This window comes from Muntiacus reevesi, chromosome 8 (assembly GCF_963930625.1).
Source record: "Muntiacus reevesi chromosome 8, mMunRee1.1, whole genome shotgun sequence".
Lineage (NCBI taxonomy): Eukaryota > Metazoa > Chordata > Mammalia > Artiodactyla > Cervidae > Muntiacus > Muntiacus reevesi.
The window spans coordinates 86,208,571-86,228,280 of record NC_089256.1 but is presented as its reverse complement, the minus strand read 5'-3'; the positions used below and the strand labels follow the sequence as shown (position 1 = coordinate 86,228,280).

General features: G+C 36.8%; 1 protein-coding gene across 1 annotated transcript in view; it reads left to right on the top strand.

Moving 5' to 3' along the window:
• The window catches only part of LEKR1 (leucine, glutamate and lysine rich 1), a 180,524-nt gene that overhangs the window by 35,620 nt on the left and 125,194 nt on the right, over positions 1-19,710 (top strand). The window contains exon 2 of the mRNA XM_065942127.1: positions 13,210-13,329. Within this exon, the coding sequence (XP_065798199.1) occupies positions 13,210-13,329 (120 nt within the window). The remainder of the gene's footprint in view (positions 1-13,209; positions 13,330-19,710) is intronic.

The following is a 19,710-nucleotide window of genomic DNA, read 5'->3' as shown; positions in this document are numbered from 1 at the left end:
TCAATATGCCAGCAAATCTGGAAACCTCAGTTTTCATTCCAATCCCAAAGAAAGGCAATGCCAAAGAATGCTCAAACCATACCTTTACATCTAAATAAATAAATGGGTCTGGTGTGGTATAATGCATATAGCAAATAGTAGACGTGTAGTACATACTTTGCTTCCCTGATAGCTCAGTTGGTAAAGAATCTGCTTGCAATGCAGGAGACCCTGGTTCGATTCCTGGGTCACAAAGATCCACTGGAGAAGGGATAGGCTACCCACTCCAGTATTCTTGGGCTTCCCTTGTGGCTCAGCTGGTAAAGAATCCAGCTGCAATGAGAGAGACCTGGATTCAATCCCTGGGTTAGGAAGATCCCCTGGAGAAGGGGAAGGCTACCCACTCCAGTATTCTGGCCTGGAGATTTCCATCGACTGCAGTCCATGGGGTCACAAAGAGTAGGACACGACTGAGTGACTTTGACTAATACATACTTTAAAGTGAATTACTTTTATCCTTCTGTTTTCTCCCTAGTGTAATTATAGTTTTATCAGAAGATACAAATAGTGAGATTCTGTCAGATATTCTCTTTTCCTTTTATTGAAACAAGATTACTATTTCAAACCCAGAGTGGGAAGAAAAGGAAACCTTAAATTTTAATGATTCTTTGGACAACTTATAGTTGTATGTGCTATTTCTGGAAGCTCACCTATAGCTCTCTTGAACCTCTTCAAAGAAAAGTAGATGTTAGACTAGTGTTAAAACAGCTAAAGTAATCTAATGATATTTTGGGGCAGATTAATAAATGGGTTATCTTACTGTGTTTCAGTTGCATTCATTTTTCATTGTTCCAAATGTTAATATGTAGATAATTTGTTGATCTATTACCTATTCTTTAACAAAGACTAACTCTCTTATTTTTTCTATACACATTATGAAATATTTGGAAAGTAAAAAGTAGGAAACTCCCTGGCAGCCCAGTGGTTTGGACTCTGCACTTCCACCACGGGGACACAGATTCAATCCCTGATCAGGAGACTAAGAACCTGACAAGCCACACAGCAAGGCCAAAGAAAGAAAAGAAAAAACAGATGAAAAAGATTGCTGCTTATTTTACTTCCTGTGATTACTGATATTAACTTTTGAAGTCAGTTTCTTCTTTTAAAATATATTCATTATATTACTCCCCAAAACTTTAAAACTCACATTTAAAAAAGTATGTTTTAATGAGAAAAGAGATTTAGAAGCTCTTTGTTATTTTCTCTAAGAATACTAATAAAAGTTTAAAAATAATCTTTTACAGATATTTTACTATTACAGGATACAATTAATAAATGTAGTTTAGCTAAGGGACAAACATATAATTAAATATTACCGAGAACATCCTGAACAGCACGTTAAGACTATATTGAAATTGAATTTCTAAGAATTGTTACATATGTTTGAACCACCATGAGTAAAGAAAGAAAACAACCAATTGAGCAACCATCCCCTTACCAGAGTAGCTGTATGTTCCTGTGTTTGGAGAACAACAGCTTTTATCCCTTCTCTCAAAGTGCTAATAGAGATCAACTTTTCACTAATACCAGCATTAAGAATGCAAATTATATTCCCTGTTAACCTATTGAATGATGTATCGCTTATACTGTAAAAATTTTCCTAGTCAAAGACATATTCAATTATTTTTATTTATATAGTTTTTAAAACATTTAATTTTGCAATCTGATATCTTGATTTTTAAAAATCCAGCACCAAAATTTAAGCATATTTCTGTGTTATTACACACACCTGCTATAAAATTATTTCTAATGACTAATACTCCATTGAATAAATTAATAAATCACTTTCCTACCAAACATTTGTGTTACTCTCAAAATTTTGCTACTGAAAATTATCGTGGTTGATTGGCTTTCTTCAAAGCCAAAGAAAACAAAAATGTTTTCTGTTTTAAGACCTTTTTTTGAAATTAATTTATGATTGTACTTTGCTGTGCAGGGGCTTTCTCCAGTTACGGTGACAAGGGCTGCTCTTCATTGCAGTGCACCAACTTCCCATCTGGGGCTTCTCTTGTTGCAGAGCACAGAATCTAGGTGCGTGGGCCTCCGTAATTGTAGCGTGCAGGTTCTACAGTTGCCGTATGCAGCTCTAGGGCACGTGGGCTTCAGTTGTGGCACAGAGGCTCCATAGTTGTGGCTCATGGGCTCAGTGCTTATGGAACATGGGCTTCATTGCTTTCTAGCACGTGGAATCTTCCTGGACTAGGGACCGAACCTGTGACCCCAGCATTGGTAGGCAGATTCCTATCCACTGTAGCACCAGGGAAGTTCCAAGAATTATTTCTTACTGCTGGATCCCAGCAGTGGAATTCCTGGGTCAAATAATATGAATATTTTAAGCTACTAATCCATAGTTTCAAAATGTTTTACAAAAACATGTAAAATTTTATACTTCCAGAAATGGTGTAAGAGAATGCTGTTTCATTATAACTTGCCAGTATTAGATATACTCATTTTTGTTAAATCTTTGTTAATTTATTAGATTAAAATATTTTTTTTCCATTTTCATTTCTCTGACTTCTAGTGATGTACATTAAAATTTTTTTTTTTTTACTCAGAATGTTTATTTTCTCTGGTTTGCCTATTTATTGTCATTTGCTTATGTATATGTTTTTTATTCTTAAGGATTGTTATAAACCATTTGGTCCTCAAACACTATTAGTTAAGACCCTTGGTCGTAAGTGATTAAAACCTAGCTTGAACTAACATAGGCAGAAAGTGTTTAATAGATCACAGATTTCAAGGAAAATTTGAACAGTGGAAGGATCTATGAAGCTAGGCTTCAGGAATAACCTGAACAAAGATGACAACCCCTAAGATTTTCCTTTTTTTGGTCTTTCATTTCTGCTTTTCTTTGTATTTTGCCTTTACTCTCTTAAACTGCAGATTGTATTTTTTTTACTTAAAGGAGAAGTTGTTGCCCACAGTGCCTAAGTTTTCATTCTTAAGAGGGACTGCCTGCTATTACACAGCCATGGGACACAGCCCAAGAAAATAATGCTGATAAGAGTTCTGACCCAGTTTGGGGCAGAGATTTCTTCCACTAAGCCAATGGGGCTGGGTCAGAGAACATGGAAACGTCTGTGGCAGTCATATGAATGGTTGAAATTGTAAGAGCGGAATGGAAAGAAGCAATTTCTTGCATAAAGCGCTGATGATTCTCAAAAGAAAAGAATTATATTAGGTGGACAAAATAGTAGGTAACTACTATTAGTAAATGAAAAAAGAGGATATCCAAGGATTTTATATGCTTGTTCATCCTTTAGGGTTGGTTAATCAATAGAAGAATATTTATCAATGCCTACTATGCTACTAAAACTTCTCGGAGAGAACAGTTAGGAAAGTAAGAAACGTAAGTTCTTACATTAAAGAATAAATAGATAATTTTTATTTAGAGTACTTTTAAGTGATGATGAAAGTGAAAGTGTTAGCCACTCATTCGTGTCTGACTCTTTATGAGTCCCTGGACTGTAGCCCATTAGGTTCCTCTGTCCATGGAATTCTCCAGGGAAGAATACTTGGAATGGGTTGCCATGCCCTCCTCCAGGGGGTCTTCCCAACTTAGGGAGTGAACACAGGTCTCCTGCATTGCAGGCAGAGTCTTTACCGTCTGAGCCACCAGAGAAGCCCATCATGTAAAACTGAGTTTTATATGAGTAATGTGATTTTATTAAGAACACTTTAAAAACAATGGAGATTTCAGTTTTTCTCTAAATTGTCTTTTATTTCTTTACTTTCAAGAAAAATACAGTAAAACGTTTTCTCTCCATCTCGTGAAGTGTATACATCAACTCTAAAATATGTGTCCTGGCTTTTTATTAAGTCAGGGTTAAGAGTGACTTCGCTGGTGGCTCAGATGGTAAAGCATCTGTCTACAATGCAGGAGACCCGAGTTTGATCCCTGAGTGGGGACCATCTCCTGGAGAAGGAAATGGCAACCCACTCCAGTATTCTTGCCTGGAAAATCCCATGGACGAAGGAGCCTGGTAGGCTACAGTACATGGGGTTGCAAAGAGTCGGACATGACTGAGTGACTTCACTTTCACGAGTTTTAACATCTGTTTCTTCACTAGGGTCTTCCCTGATAGCTCAGTTGGTAAAGAATCCACCTGCAATGCAGTAGACCCCCATTCGATTCCTGTGTTGGGAAGACTCACTGGAAAAGGGATAGGCAACCCACTCCAGTATTCTTGGGCTTCCCTTGTGGCTCAGCTGATAAAGAATCCACCTGCAGTGTGGGAGACCTCGGTTCAATCCCTGGGTTGGGAAGATCCCCTGGAGAAGGGAAAGGCTACCTACGCCAGTAATCTGGCCTGGAGACTTCCATGGACTGTATATAGTCCATGGGGTTGAAACGACATGACTGAGCCACTTTCACTTTCTGTACTAGTGAAACTTATCATATTTAGTCAAACAAAGATCTATTGTTTTAATAGACTTTCTGCATATTAAAGAGGCCGGGGGAAAATAAGAGAAAAAGACTGAATAAAACTCACATGAGGTTAATTTAGCAAGCAATGTTGATTCAGGACAATGCAAGATACCTTTCTCTCACCATGTTGGCAGAGGGTGGGGAGAGACAGAGACAGAGAGGAAAGGAAAGAGAAGGGAATGAATATGAATGTGTTTTAGATTTTAGACATTAGACTTTTAATATTAGACTTAATATTAAACTTTTGAGAGCCTTCCCTATTAGCAAAGCTAGATATTCCTGATCCTTAACTCAATAAGGCAAGGACATTTCAGAAGGAGTCAGACTATTAAGGAGCGCATTGTACAGGGTCAATGTGCAACACACTGGTCAGAGCAAACACCCTCTTCCAACAACACAAGAGAAGACTCTACACATGGACATCATCAGATGTTCAACACTGAAATCAGATTGATTATATTCTTTGCAGCCAAAGATGGAGAAACTCTATACAGTCAGCAAAAATAAGATCAGGAGCTGACTGTGGCTCAGATCATGAACTTCTTATTGCCAAATTCAGACTTAAATTGAAGAAAGTAGGGAAAACCACTAGAACATTCAGGTATGACCTAAATCAAACCCCTTATGATTATACAGTGGAAGTGAGAAATAGATTCAAGGGATTAGGTCTGAGAGACAGAGTGCCTGAAGAACTATGGACAGAGGTTCGTGACATTGTACAGGAGGCAGTGATCAAGACCATCTCCAAGAAAAAGAAATGTAAAAAGGCAAAATGGTTGTCTGATGACACATTACAAATAGCTGATAAAGAAGAGAAGCTAAAGGCAAAGGAGAAAAGGAAAGATATATCCATCTGAATGCAGAGTTCCAAAGAATAGCAAGGAGAGATAAGAAAACCTAGGAAAGACTAGAGATCTCTTCAAGAAAACTAGAGATACCAAGGGAACATTTCATGCAAAGATGAGCACAATAAAGGACAGAAATGATATGGACCTAACAGAAGCAGAAGATATTAAGGAAGGTGGCAAGAATACACAGAAGAACTGTACAAAAGATATCTTAATGACCCAGATAACCATGATGGTGTGATCACTCACCTAGAGCCAGACATCCTGGAATGCAAAGTCAAGTGGGCCTTAGAAAGCATCATTATGAGCAAAGCTAGTGGAGGTGATGGAATTCCAATTGAGCTATTTCAAATCCTAAAGATGATGCTGTGAAAGTGCTGCACTCAATATGCCAGCAAATCTGGAAAACTCAGCAGTGGCCACAGCACTGGACAAGGTCAGTTTTCATTCCAATCCCAAAGAAAGGCAATGCCAAAGAATGCTCAAACTACTGCACAATTGCACTCATCTCACACACTAGCAAAGTAATGCTCAAAATTCTCTAAGCCAGCCTTCAACAGTACGTGAACTGAGAACTTCCAAGTATTCAAGCTGGTTTTAGAAAAGGCAGAGGAACCAGAGACCAAATTGCCAACATGCACTGGATCATCAAAAAAGCAAGAGAGTTCCAAAAAAGCATCTACTTTTGATTTATTGACTATGCCAAAGCCTTTGACTGTATGGATTGCAACAAACTGTGTACAATTCTGAAAGAGATGGGAGTATCAGACCACCTGATCTGCCTCCTGAGAAATCTGTATGCAGGTCAAAAAGCAACAGTTAGGACTGGACATGGAACAACAGACCGGTTCCAAATCAGGAAAGGAGTACGTCAAGGCTGTATATTGTCATCCTGCTTGTTTAACTTATATGCAGAGTACATCATGGGAAATGCTGGGTTGGATAAAGCCCAAGCAGGAATCAAGATTGCTGGGAGAAATATCAACAACCTTAGTTATGCAGATGACACCACCCTTATGGCAGAAAGCGAAGAGGAACTAAAAAGCCTCTTGATCAAAGTGAAAGAGGAGAGTGAAAAAACTGTCTTAAAACTCAATGTTCACAAAACTAAGATCATGGCACTTGGTCCCATCACTTCATGGCAAATAGATGGGGAAACAGCAGAAACAGTGACAGAGTTCATTTTCTTCGGCTCCAAAATCACTGCAGATTGTGAGTGCAGCCATGTAATTAAAAGACGCTTGCCCCTTGGAAGAAAAGCTGTGACCAACCTAGACAGCATATTAAAAAGCAGAGACATTATTTTGCCAACAAAGGTCCATCTAGTCAAAGCTCTGGTTTGTCCAGTAGTTATATATGGATGTGAGATTGGACTATAAAGAAAGCTGAGTGCCAAAGAATTGTTGCTTTGAACTGTGGTATTGGAGAAGACTCTTGAGAGTCCCTTGGACTGCAAGGAGATTCAACCAGTCCATCCTAAAGGAAACCAGTCCTGAATATTCATTGGAAGGACTGATGCTGAAGCTGAAACTCCAATACTTTGGCCACCTGATGTGAAGAACTGACTCATTGGAAAACTCCTTGATGCCGGGAAAGATTGCAGTGGGAGGAGAAGGGGCTGAAAGAATGAGATTGTTGGATGGCATCACCAGCACGATGGACATGAGTTTGAGTAGGTTGCAGGATTTGGTATGGAGAGGGAAGCCGGTGTGCTGCAGTCCATGGGGTCACAAAGAGTCTTACATGACTGAGGGACTGAACTGAACTGAACCAGAGTAATGACTCTTCAGGATAAAAGTAAAACTACTTTAGCAGAAGATATATTCTGATAACCAAGTTAGAGCTTTTGTAGTAAGATATAAATATCACACTAATTTTTTAAAATAAAAGCAACAGAATCCCACACAAGAGGAAATTGTGTTCACAAATAATTTTGTCTTAAATATTGCTACTTTTCTATACAGTAGCACTTATATGTTAGTGACAATTCTGATCTTGTGAAATCTCTTGTTGACATTTTTGAAGTTGCCATAGGTCCTGATAATAGGTAGGTAAAGGAGCTTGGGTTCTGCCTCTGGGGTTTTACAGAGTGCTTATGACTTTTCTCTGCAAAATAAGAATTCTTTATAGTTTAATTGAATCCTACGTGATTTACCTACCTACGTACATGGGCTTCCCACTCTCATTGTCTGTTTTCTGGAAAGGTAATGTAATTTTCTGGATGCATTTAGATAGTGATTGATTCCAATAGAGTGGTTACAGCAGCCACTTCTTGGTAGTCATATGTCAATGTCTAAAATCCATTTCCCAAGAACTCTTGAAGTACTATCTTGTTTTGATTGATTTCTCTGTTGCAATTCTAATTTTCCCCTTGATAGTTAAATGCCTTTGCCTGTCAGATCTTGGTAGGACACAATCCTGAAAATCCTCCGCTCTATTTTTTTCATACCTTGAACTTCCATCTGTCATCTCAGATTGCTGCAAAACCAGTTTGATGGAAAGACTAAAAATAAGTGAATCCTTAGAGCCAAGAGCTTGACAAGAAGGAGTTTAGCTTTCAGGTGGTAAATTATCCGATGATGTGATTGCCTTTCTTGTCTTTTCTAGAGCGTTTGACTATGGCATGGAGGGAAGTTAAAAGGACATTTAAAAGTATTTTCCTTTAGAATATTTTAAGTATGAATAATGCTGATAATGATCCAGATGAAAATATGTAAGAAGAGACAATAATACCTTTCCCAAATTTGTTTTACAACTCTGTGATTCTTACCACAATCCATTTTAATCAAGTTGGCTAAGGGAAAAACTGGAAAATAGATAAGGATAATAACTGTGTTGTTCTCATAGTTGCATTGGCAAGAGGGTTATAATACAGGTCGTCTAGCTCCCAGTACAGGACTCTGTCCACTACAACATGCTGTTAGTCTTACTGTTTTCAGGAACACCCTCTGACTAGGCAACAGCATGTCCTCACATCGTCAACGTAGTGTTCAAATTCCATGCAGAATTATGACTCTTAGAGAAAACCATGTGCTTGCATACTACATACTGGATTACAATATTTTATAAACTTAATATAATATATACAATAAAAGTGAACATTAACACTTTTCATGCATGTCACTTTTAGCCATATCAGTTTGATTGAAAGAAGTAAAGTAGCGTTAGCAAGGACAAAACAGAGTGAACTAACGTGACCTAACTTCTCAGGGAGAGTTGTCCGAGGGCTTGAGATGTGATTTACTAGTAATATTCACTTGGGGAATATGACGTTATAAAGCTTTAATGCGTATTTTTTTTCCCTTAATTACAAATAGGAAAATGCTTGTAAAAAAAATCTTCAAGCTCTTTTTTAAAAGTATTTATTTATTTATTTTTGGCTGTGCTGGATGTTTGTTGCTTTCTTTCTTTGTGTGTATCTGCTTTCTCTGGTTGCGTGAGTGGGGTGGGGGCTGCTCTTCACTGTGGCCTGCGGGCTTCTCGTGATGGTGGCTTCTCGTTGGGAGCACAGTCTCTAGGCACACAGTCTTCAGTAGTTGCGGGACACAGGCTCAGTAGTTGTGGCTCGTGGGCTGAGTTGCTCTGCGGCATGTGGAGTCTTCCTGGACCAGTGATCGAACCTGTGTCTCCTGCTTTGGCAGGGGGCCTCCCATCCCCTGAACCACTAGGGAAGTCCTAGAATTCTTTTCTGGGTATATCTTAATAGCTGCAATGGGTTTTTTGAAAGAATTAATTTTTTATACAATTTTATAGGTTATACTCCATTTACAGTTATTAGAAAATATTGGCTATATTCCCCATGTTTTATTAAGGAATGTTTATACAAATTGCATTTAATCCCAAAATATACTAATGAGGTTAAATTTTTTTCAAATATTTCTGGACCTTTTAACCTATTTATCAACCTCAGATGAACACATATAATGAGATTAGGTGCTTTTTAAATTCTAATTTTCTTTTCTTTTTATAAACTTTTATTGAAGCATAGCATATATAAGAGAAAAATACACAAATAATACAAGTACAGCTAAAACTAAATTTCACAAAGTGACTTTCTCATGTAATCAGCACCCGGATCATGAAACTGAACATTGACATCCCCCTGGAAGCCCTCTTGTACTCAGTCACCCACTTAGAGGAAACTAGCCTTGACTTATAACACCATGGATTAATTTTGCCCATTTTTGAACTTTATGTAAATGGAATCACAGGGTGTGTATTCTTTTGTCTAATTTTCTTTACTTAGCATTATGTTTGCGAGATGCGTCCCATCTTGTTACGGGTAACTGCTGTTCGTTCATTCTTATTACTGTTCAGTTTTCCATGGTATAAATATACCATGATGGATTTATCTATTCTGCTGTGAATAAGCATTTGACTATTCACACTTTGGGGCTATTAAAATTAGTGCTGCCATGAACATTTGTATGCATGTCTTTGGTAAACATTTGAGCACATTTTTCTATTGGATATGTACCAGGTGTGGAAATTCTGGGTCATGGCATTACGCTTATGGCCAGGCTTCATAGATCCTACTATTTAGTCAAAGTAGTTGTGTAATTTACATTCACACAAGGAGTGTTTGGAAACTCTTGTTGATCTATACATTACAACTTACTTTTTTTTTTTTTGTTACGCCTTGGCATTCTTTCCATGACAGGACATAAAGATCTACTTCATTCTTTTTTCTAAATATAGTATTCCATAGGAACATAGGTTACTTAATGTTTCTCTAATGTTGACCATGAAGGTGTTTCATTTTTGCTATATAAAAATAGCATAACTTCTAAAATTTAACGTACATCCACCTTTTTACAACATAGTTTGTAACACAGATACATTCACATGTACAATTTATTCATTAAATATATACACATGATTTTATAACTTTTTATTTTGAAATAGTTTTAGACTTATAGAAAGTTGCAAAAATAGTACAGCACTTTCTCATATACCAAGCCCCTCCAATGTTAACACCTTCCATAAATGTGGTACAATTATAAAAACTAAGAAATTAGCATTGGTATAATACTATTAACTAACCTGCAGATTTTATTTGATTTTATCAGTTTTTCCACTGACATCTTTTTTCCAGTCCACGATTCAATTTGGGGTCACTGTTTGCATTTAGACCTCATATCTTTTTTAATCTTCTTTGATCTGTGACAGTTCCTCAGTCTGTCTTTGTCTTTTGTGACTGGAGGTTTTTGAAGAGATCAGTTGTTTTGTAGAATCCCCTCAATTTGGGTTTGTCTGATGTTTACCCATAATTTTATAGAGATTATTAATTTTTTAGCAAGAATACTACAGAAATGATGTGCCCTTTCCAGTGTATCAAGTCAAAGTGTATATAAAACCCCAATATGTTTTTTTACAGATGATGTTAAAACTTGATCACTTGGCTGAGGTGGTGTTTCCAGCTTCCTCCACTGAAAAATTATTATTTTTCCCTTTATAATTAATAAATATTTGGGGGTAGAAAATTTGATAATATTCAAATATTCTATTTCTCCTTAAACTTTCACCTACTTTTTACCATAGATTTTGCTTACAACAGCTATTATTGTTCTCTTCTAATGCTTTTTCTTTTTCTCATTCCTTCTATATTTTTTAATCAGAGTTTTTCTGTAAGGAACAACTGTTTCTTCTCTCCTATTTAACTATTAAATTATTTGTTAATGTCAGTTTGGGTTTATTTATTTTTATTTTGTGGGTTATAATCCAATATTACAGTTATATATTTTGTTGCTCAGTAATTCCAGTTCAGTCATTAGGAGCTCTTTCACATGTCACCTGTGTCCTTTCAACATGCCTCTGTCTTCCATTGAACTCTTCCTTACTTTCTGGCTCATAAAATGTACTAGGCTCATCTTAAATTTTTCCTGCTCCACCCCTGCCAATGCAGGAGATGTAAGGGACATGGGTTATATATAAGCTTGTCCTGTATTTTCCAAGTCTCCTGTAAATACATTATCATGCTTTCATAATTTAAAAAAAAGTTTAAAGATACCAGATTATATAAAAATAAACATATGGTAGAGAAAAAAATGTGATCATGGCATAACATGTAGCACACTAGTGAAGAATAATAATAACACTAGATAGAAAGATTATTTTAACTATATTGGGAGGATGAGGGGAGGATGGCTCTGTCTGTGTGTGTGTGTGTATGTGTATGTCTCTGTAGGTGTGTAGGTATGTATAGGAGGGTTAATTCTTTTTAGGATTGTGTTAGAGACTGCAAGCTACCCATCCCAACATACATTCTTCCTTCTTCCTTTGTAATAGAACTATGGATATATCTGGGGATTAATCTTTCCAGTTAAATGATTACATTTTTCAGATTCACTTTCAGCTAGGTACAGTCAGATATCTAGGTTCAGCGGAAGTATACAGAGGTACTTCCAGGAAATCTCCTTGAAAGGGACAGAGGAGCCTTCTGCGGCTGGTGGTCTGAAATAGGAAAGTAATGGTCAGTGTTTTTGTCATTATCATAGACCATGAGAATAATGAACACACACCAATTGTAGTAGACCAGAGAGTTGAAAGGATCCTGGGGCTGTAATGATACACTCAAGCGATCATATATCAGCATTGGACTGGCTACCAATACGTTCATCTTATGTAAGATAATATACTTCTGTATATTTAAGTCATCATATTCAGGTCTCAGTTAAGTAGCAGAACCAGATCTTAACTGATTTATAATTCACTAGGTAATATCTAAAATGAAATTTAAGAAATTACAGTGTGGAAGTATGTTATTTAATAATGTAGAGGTAAATCAAGAAGAAAAAAGTAGAAAGTTATTTTTGGCAGTAAAAATTGGGGTAAAAGCAAATGATTAATATTTTTTCTAACTCAGTAATATTTGACACTTAACTTATGTATATGTATTACTTTGATAAAAGTTAAACTATTTGTTTAGGTACATTTTAATTAGTATTTCAAGTAAAAATATATCTTCATTGCAAAAATTCAAACAATACAAAAGATAAAGAGTACAGGTATGCTTCCCTTCAAGATTTGTTGCATTTCTCCTGCCTGTCAATTCTACTCTCTCCCCAGGGATAATGGCTATTTAGCATGTTTCTCTCTATACTTTTTTTATACACTCACTTTGCCTATATAAAAGGCATGGTTTTCTCCTTTTATTTATTTTTATTAAAAGTGGATTTAAGGTTTTAAACTTTTTATTGGAGTATAGTTGATTTATGATCTTATCTTAGTTTCATGTGTACACAATATGAACCAGTTGTACATATACATATATCCACTCATTTTTAAATATTATTTTCCAGTATAACTATTAAGAGTATTGAGTAGAAGTCCCTGTGCTGTACACAGATTCGTATTAGGTTCTTATTAGTTATTTACCGAGATGGCCAAAACATTCATTCAGGTTTTTCCTAAACGAATGTTTTGGCCAACCCAATATTCTTTATACAGTACTGTGTATATGTCAATCCCAACCTCCCAGTTTATTTCTCCCCCTCCTCATCCCCTGGTAACTGTATGTTTGTCTTCTATATCTATGACTCTGCTTCTGTTCTATAACTAAGTTCATTTATACCCTTTTTTTACATTCCACATATAAGTAATTGCATATGATTTTTGTCTTTCTGTGTCTCACTTCACTCAGAATGACAGTTTCTAGGTCCATCCATGTTGGTGCAAATGGCATTATTTTGTTCTTTTTTATGGCTGAGTAATATTCCATGTATATATGTAACACATCTTCATCCATTCCTCTGCTGATGGACATTTAGGTTGCTTCCATGTCCTGGCTATTGTAAATAGTGCTGCAATGAAAAAACTGGTTCTAAATTTTTATAAAGTACTGATGAGGAAATATTTAGATTTATAATAGTTGTTATTTATTTATACTTTTAGGATTCAAGATGCAAGCATGAAGTTAAAAAGTTACCAAGATGAATTTCAGAGGGTACAGAAAGAATTGAGTCAGTTGCAAGATGAGTTAAAAATTAAACAAAAACAATCACAAATCTTCAGGTAAGATTATCTTTAAAAAGTTGAAAGTTATAGTATTGAAAAGATACACTCATTTAATACTAAGTTTAGAAACATTCAAACACATTTTAATAATATAGTTTCTGTTTTTATATAGCTTAATATTATAGTGTTGTTAAAAAAAGTGAACACTGTGTTTAAGCTGTTATCTCCACTGAATATTTTCGCCAGTGACCTTTCTGGGGGCTGAGGGGCGCGTGCTGAGCCCGTGTTGCAGCGTGGGGGCGGCTCATTGCACCGACTTCTCTCCCTGTGGAGCGAGGGCTCTAGAGCCGTGTGGGCTTCATAGCTATGGCTTGTGAGCTCAGCAGTGTGTGGCGCACAGGCTTAGCTGCTCAAAAGAATGTGGGGTCTTCCCAGATCAGAAATTGAAGAACCATGCCCTCTGTGTTGCTAGGTGGATTCTTAACCACTGGACCACCAGGGAAATCCTGCCAATAACTTTTAAATCAGGCAAGCGCCTTGTTCTTATTGTGCAGGAACATGTAGAATGAAAGCACAGTAACAAATTCATCTTCCTCTTGACCAGTATTTCTTGGTGTATGTGATCTCCTGATAGTTCAGTGACACGAGAAGAATAGATTGGAGAAATTTCTAAATGGATAGTAATAGACTGCTAAATTTAGAAATTTCTAACATAAAAGGTGTTAAATCTGTTTTTATATAATCTTTGGAGTGTTTACAATAACTAAAGGTAAAACCCAACATTCTAAAGAAAACAGGAAGTATTTTTAAAAAATAAATATATTGCAAATATAAGAAAGAATAATTAATTTTCAAATTGAGTAGCTTTTAACTCTTAGAAAAGTGGAATAAGTTAAATGAGTATTACAAATAGAACAGGTTCGGGTTGACTAAAATAATATGCCGGGTGAATATTTTTAATGTTCTTATTTTTTCCAAGCAACTAGTTATTATTAAGAATATTGTTCTGTTAAAAAAAAATGATCTGGCTAATAATTTATATGCAGTGTCTGGTGAAAACCTGTTAACCATCTATGTTTCATTAATATCTTACACAAAACTGATGCTTGAATGAATGAATGAGTCTACTCACAGAACAGATGGCAACCTTTGTCATCAGAAATCTCTGCCTTTTCCTAGAAATCTGTATTGAGCCAGCAGGATACCACCCAGGTGACCTCAACTCTCCATTCTAGTCAGGACCATCAGTATTCAATCTTGGCTCCAACAATAGCTTTGGCCCAAGTCTACTAGGGAAACCCATTTTTTTAATCCACAAATGCCATTATGGATTGCAGGATTGATTACATTTCAAAGGTTAGACTAGGACTAGATTAGATAATTGATGCTGCTTCAGAATATTATGGACATTATGGACTGATACAGTCAGTCTTTATTATTTATATTTTACATGTAATTTGTAGTATTTTAAATTCTTGAAGAAACTTATACATCTTTAAATGCTATTTTTATTGTGTGTTCTAATTTTGTCATCATTTTACTGCTTATTTTTTCAAATGTTTTCAAAATATCTATGATTTTTATATGAAAGTGAAAATTAGTCACTTAGTTGTGTCCGACTTTTTGTGACCCCATGGACTGTAGCCCACCAGGCTCATCCAAGGAATTCTCCAGGCAAGAATACTGGAGTGGGTTGCTATTTCCTTATATTTCTATCTAAAAGATCACAAACTGGGAGTATGGGATCCAATTTATTTTAAAAAGTAGTATATTAAAAATTTTGAAAGTAACCATATAACTAGACACAATGTAAATAAGTTTGTGACTGATGAATAAAGGTAATTACTGGTTTTATTAACGCTCTCGGTAGTAGGTACATTGCATGGGAAAAAGCAGTTAGGTGGAAATAAAATCAAACCAAAAGTTGTAGAGTTCAGTGATTTTCTGTATTACTAAAGGCTCATTTTAAACTAGTTTACTGATTGTTTAGAAAGTATCTACTAGAACATAAAACTTTGAGTTTGCTGTGGATAAAGAAAAGGAGCTTATAAGCTTCTCTCTTAAGGTGGTAAGAGAAAGAAGCTTGAGCTTTAGCTACTCAGATGTAATCATCTTTAGCTGTGGAGCCCAAAAGGAACTTTCAAGAGATTAGTGAACTATGTCTTTGAGTCACTTTGCTCTTTTTAAATTATCCTCTCATTTGTTTAATCGCGATCGGGTTTAATCACCTAGCCTGCAACGAAGTGTTCTTCATGCTTTGTATTTTCCCTGACATCATTTCCAACCTGTCTCTTGCAAAGGGGTGATGAGGAGGAGTAGCTGTGGTTTGCCTCAGTTAGCTCAGCACATCTGCTATTTAGAGGAAAGTGTCTTTTGAGAATCGAAATTAACTTTTGAAAACCTGTAAAATAGATACTAAAAAACAGTGTGAAATATAGGTATATTTCTCTTACGTAAAGAGGGACTGACAGCCCACTTCAGTATTCTTGCTTGGAGCACCCCATGGAGGAGGAGCCTAGCAGGCTGTGGTCCATGGGGTTGCACAGAGCTGGACACGACTGAAGCAGCACAGCATGCACGCATGTGTGTAACTCCAGTATTCCAAATCAGTCTATACTTGAAATGTTTTAGACTAATGCTTACTTTTAAAGGATTCTTATTGTGACTCTTCTGTAAATTGTTAGAAATACACTTATCTTTTAATTTTTTTTATTTGTAAATAAATCCAGAGTCTGTCATTTCTGAAATCTTCAAGCAAACTCCCCAAATCTCTCACTTTCTTAACAACTCTTCAGCCACATGAAGACTTCTAGTATTTACTTTTTTTCTGATTCTCCCAACCATTTCTGACTTCTCTTTGTTTTCTACCCTTGATCCTGTAGTTAATAACCTTATATCTTTAAATAGCTTTTTGGGATATAAATTACATACTACAAAATCCACCACTTTTTAAGTGGATAATGTAATGATTTTTAGTAAACCTACTGAGTTGTACAACCATTACCACTTCCAATATTAGAATATTTGAGTCATCCTGAGGAGACCCTCCTGCCATTTGTGGTCAATCTCTGTGTTTACCACCAATCCTAGGCAATTACTTACCCTCTTCCTGTTTTTATAGATTTATATTTTTCTGAACAATTCAGTTACATGGAATCCTACAATATGTGTTCTTTTATATCTGATATCTTTCACTGATATTTTTGATGTTCATCTATGCTGTATTTTTTTCCTTTTCATTGCTAAATGGTATTCCATTGTATGAATTTGCCACATTTTATTTTTATAAGTTGAGAGACATTTGTTAGCATTTATTAGTTGAGAGACATTTGGATTGTTTCTGCTTGTTGGCAGAATACTGCTACTATAAACATTCACATACTTTGTGTGGATGTATGTTTCATTTCTTTTGAGTAAATACCTAAGTTTCAATAATTCAGAATTACTGAGTTGTAGAGAACACACTGGTCATAGCAAACAGCCTCTTCCAACAACACAAGAGAAGGCTCTACACATGGACATCACCAGATGGTCAAGACTGAAATCATATTGATTATATTCTTTGCAGCCAAAGATGGAGAAGCTCTAAACAGTCAGCAAAAACAAGACTGGGAGGTGACTGTGGCTCAGATCATGAACTCCTTATTGCCAAATTCAGACTTAAGTTGAGTAAAGTAGGGAAAACCACTAGACCATTCAGGTATGACCTAAATCAAATCCCTTATGATTATACAGTGGAAGTGAGAAATAGATTCAAGGGCCTAGATCTGATAGACAGAGTTCCTGATGAACTATGAATGGAGATTCATGACACTGTAGAGGAGATGGGCATCAAGACCATTCCCAAGAAAAAGAAATGCAAAAAGCAAAATGGCTGTCTGAGGAGGCCTTACAAATAGCTGTGAAAAGAAGAGAAGTAAAAAGCAAAGGAGAAAAGGATATATATGCCCATTTGAATGCAGAGTTCCAAAGAATAGCAAGGAGGGAAAGAAACACTTCCTCAGCGATCAATGCAAAGAAATAGAGGAAAACAACAGAATGGGAAAGACCTAGAGATCTCTTCAAGAAAATTAGACATACCAAGGGAATATTTCATGCAAAGAGGAGCTCAATAAAGGACAGAAATGGTATGGACCTAACAGAAGCAGAAGATAAGAAAAGGTGGCAAGAATACACAGAAGAACTATACAAAAAAGATCTTCATGACCCAGATAATCACAGTGGTGTGATCACTCACCTAGAGTCAGACATCCTGGAATGTGAAGTCAAACGGGCCTTAGGAAGCATCACTATGAACAAAGCTAGTGAAGGTGATGGAATTTCAGTTGAGTTATTTCAAATCCTGAAAGATGGTGCTGTGAAAGTGCTGCACTCAATATGTCAGCAAATTTGGAAAACTCAGCAGTGGCCACAGGACTGGAAAAGTTCAGTTTTCATTCCAATCCCAAAGATAGGCAATGCCAAGGAATGCTCAAACTACCGCACAATTGCACTCATCTCACATACTAGTAAAATAATGCTCAAAATTCTCCAGTCCAGGCTTCAGCAATATGTGAACCGTGAACTTCCAGGTATTCAAGCTGGTTTTAGAAAAGGCAGAGGAACCAGAGATCAAATTGCCAATATCTGCTGGATCATCAAAAAAGCAAGAGAGTTCCAGAAAAACATATATTTCTGCTTTTTTGACTATGCCAAAGCCTTTGAGTGTGTGGATCACAATAAACTGTGGAAAATTCTGAAAGAAATGGGAATACCAGACCACCTGACCTGGCTCTCGAGAATCCTGTATGCAGGTCAGGAAGGAACAGTTAGAATTGAACATGGAACAACAGACTGGTTCCAAATAGGAAAAGGACTACATCAAGGCTGTATATTGTCACCTTGCTTATTTAACTTATATGCAGAGTATATCATGAGAAACGCTGGACTGAATGAAGCACAAGCTGGAATCAAGATTGCCAGGTGAAATATCAATAACCTCAGATATGCAGATGACACCACCCTTATGGCAGAAAGTGAAGAAGAACTAAAGAGCCTCTTAATGAAAGTGAAAGAGGAGAGTGAAAAAGTTGGCTTAAAGTTCAAGATTCTTAAAACTAAGATCATGGAATCCAGTCCCGTCACTTCATGGCAAATAGATGGGGAAACAGTAGAAACCGTGGCTGACTTTATTTTTCTGGGCTCCAAAATCACTGCAGATGGTGATTGCAGCCATGAAATTAAAAGACGCTTACTCCTTGGAAGGAAAGTTACAACCAACCTAGGCAACATATTGAAAAGGAGAGACATTACTTTGTCAACAAAGGTTCATCCAGTCAAGGCTATGGTTCTTCCAGTGGTCATGTATGGATTTGAGAGTTGGACTATAAAGAAAACTGAGCACTGAAGAATTGATGCTTTGGACTGTGGTGTTGGAGAAGACTCTTGAGAGTCCCTCGGAGAGCAAGGAGATCCAATCAGTCCATCCTAAAGGAGTTCAGTCCTGGGTGTTCATTGGAAGGACCGATGTTGAAGCTGAAACTCCAATACTTTGGCCACCTGATGCGAAGGACTGACTCATTGGAAAAGACCCTGATGCTGGGAAAGATTGAGGGCAGGAGGAGAAGGGGACAACAGAGGGTGAGATGGTTGGATGGCATCACTGACTCAATGGACATGGGTTTGGGTGGACTCTGGGTGTTGGTGATGGACAGGGAGGCCTGGCATACTGTGGTTCATGGGGTCGCAAAGAGTTGGACACTACTGAGCGACTGAACTGAACTGAATTTCTAGCTCTTTGCATAAGAGATGATCACATCTCTTGCATGTGTTTTAGTGTCTGTCACTGCACTCTTACTCAGCTATGTATATACTCAGGTGTCTCCCATCCTAACAAACTATTCTACTGTGGATCTTCTTCTTTTTCTCCTTGTTGCTTCTGTCAAGGTTCTTGATTGCTGGTACCACGTAACTGTTCCCTCATTTCTGCTTTACTGCTCAGTCTTTTCCTACCTGACACCTCTGAAATCACCAAAGTCCTCCTCAATACCAGGCATAATGGACTGTTTAGCCTTTACCTTAGGACTGAAACACTGACCACTACTCTTTCTTTACCTGGGGCCTTTCAGATGTTATCCTTTTGTTTTTTTTTTCTGACACACTGATTGCTCCTACCTCGTCTCCTTTGTGAGATAACTTTTCTGTTTTATTCCCATAAATATTGGTGTTGTCCAGTATTTCATCCTCATTACTTCTTACTTCTTTATCCTTCAACAGAGTGATTTTTTTTTCCAATCATTCATTCATTCATCAGTATGTGTTGAGTATATACTATGTGGTAGGTACTGTGCTAAGTGCTAGGGAGACTGTGATGAACGAGATAGATATACTCTCTGCATAATAGGTCTTAGTCTACGTAGGGAAACAATAACAAAATAATTACTTGCCATGGCTTCAGTC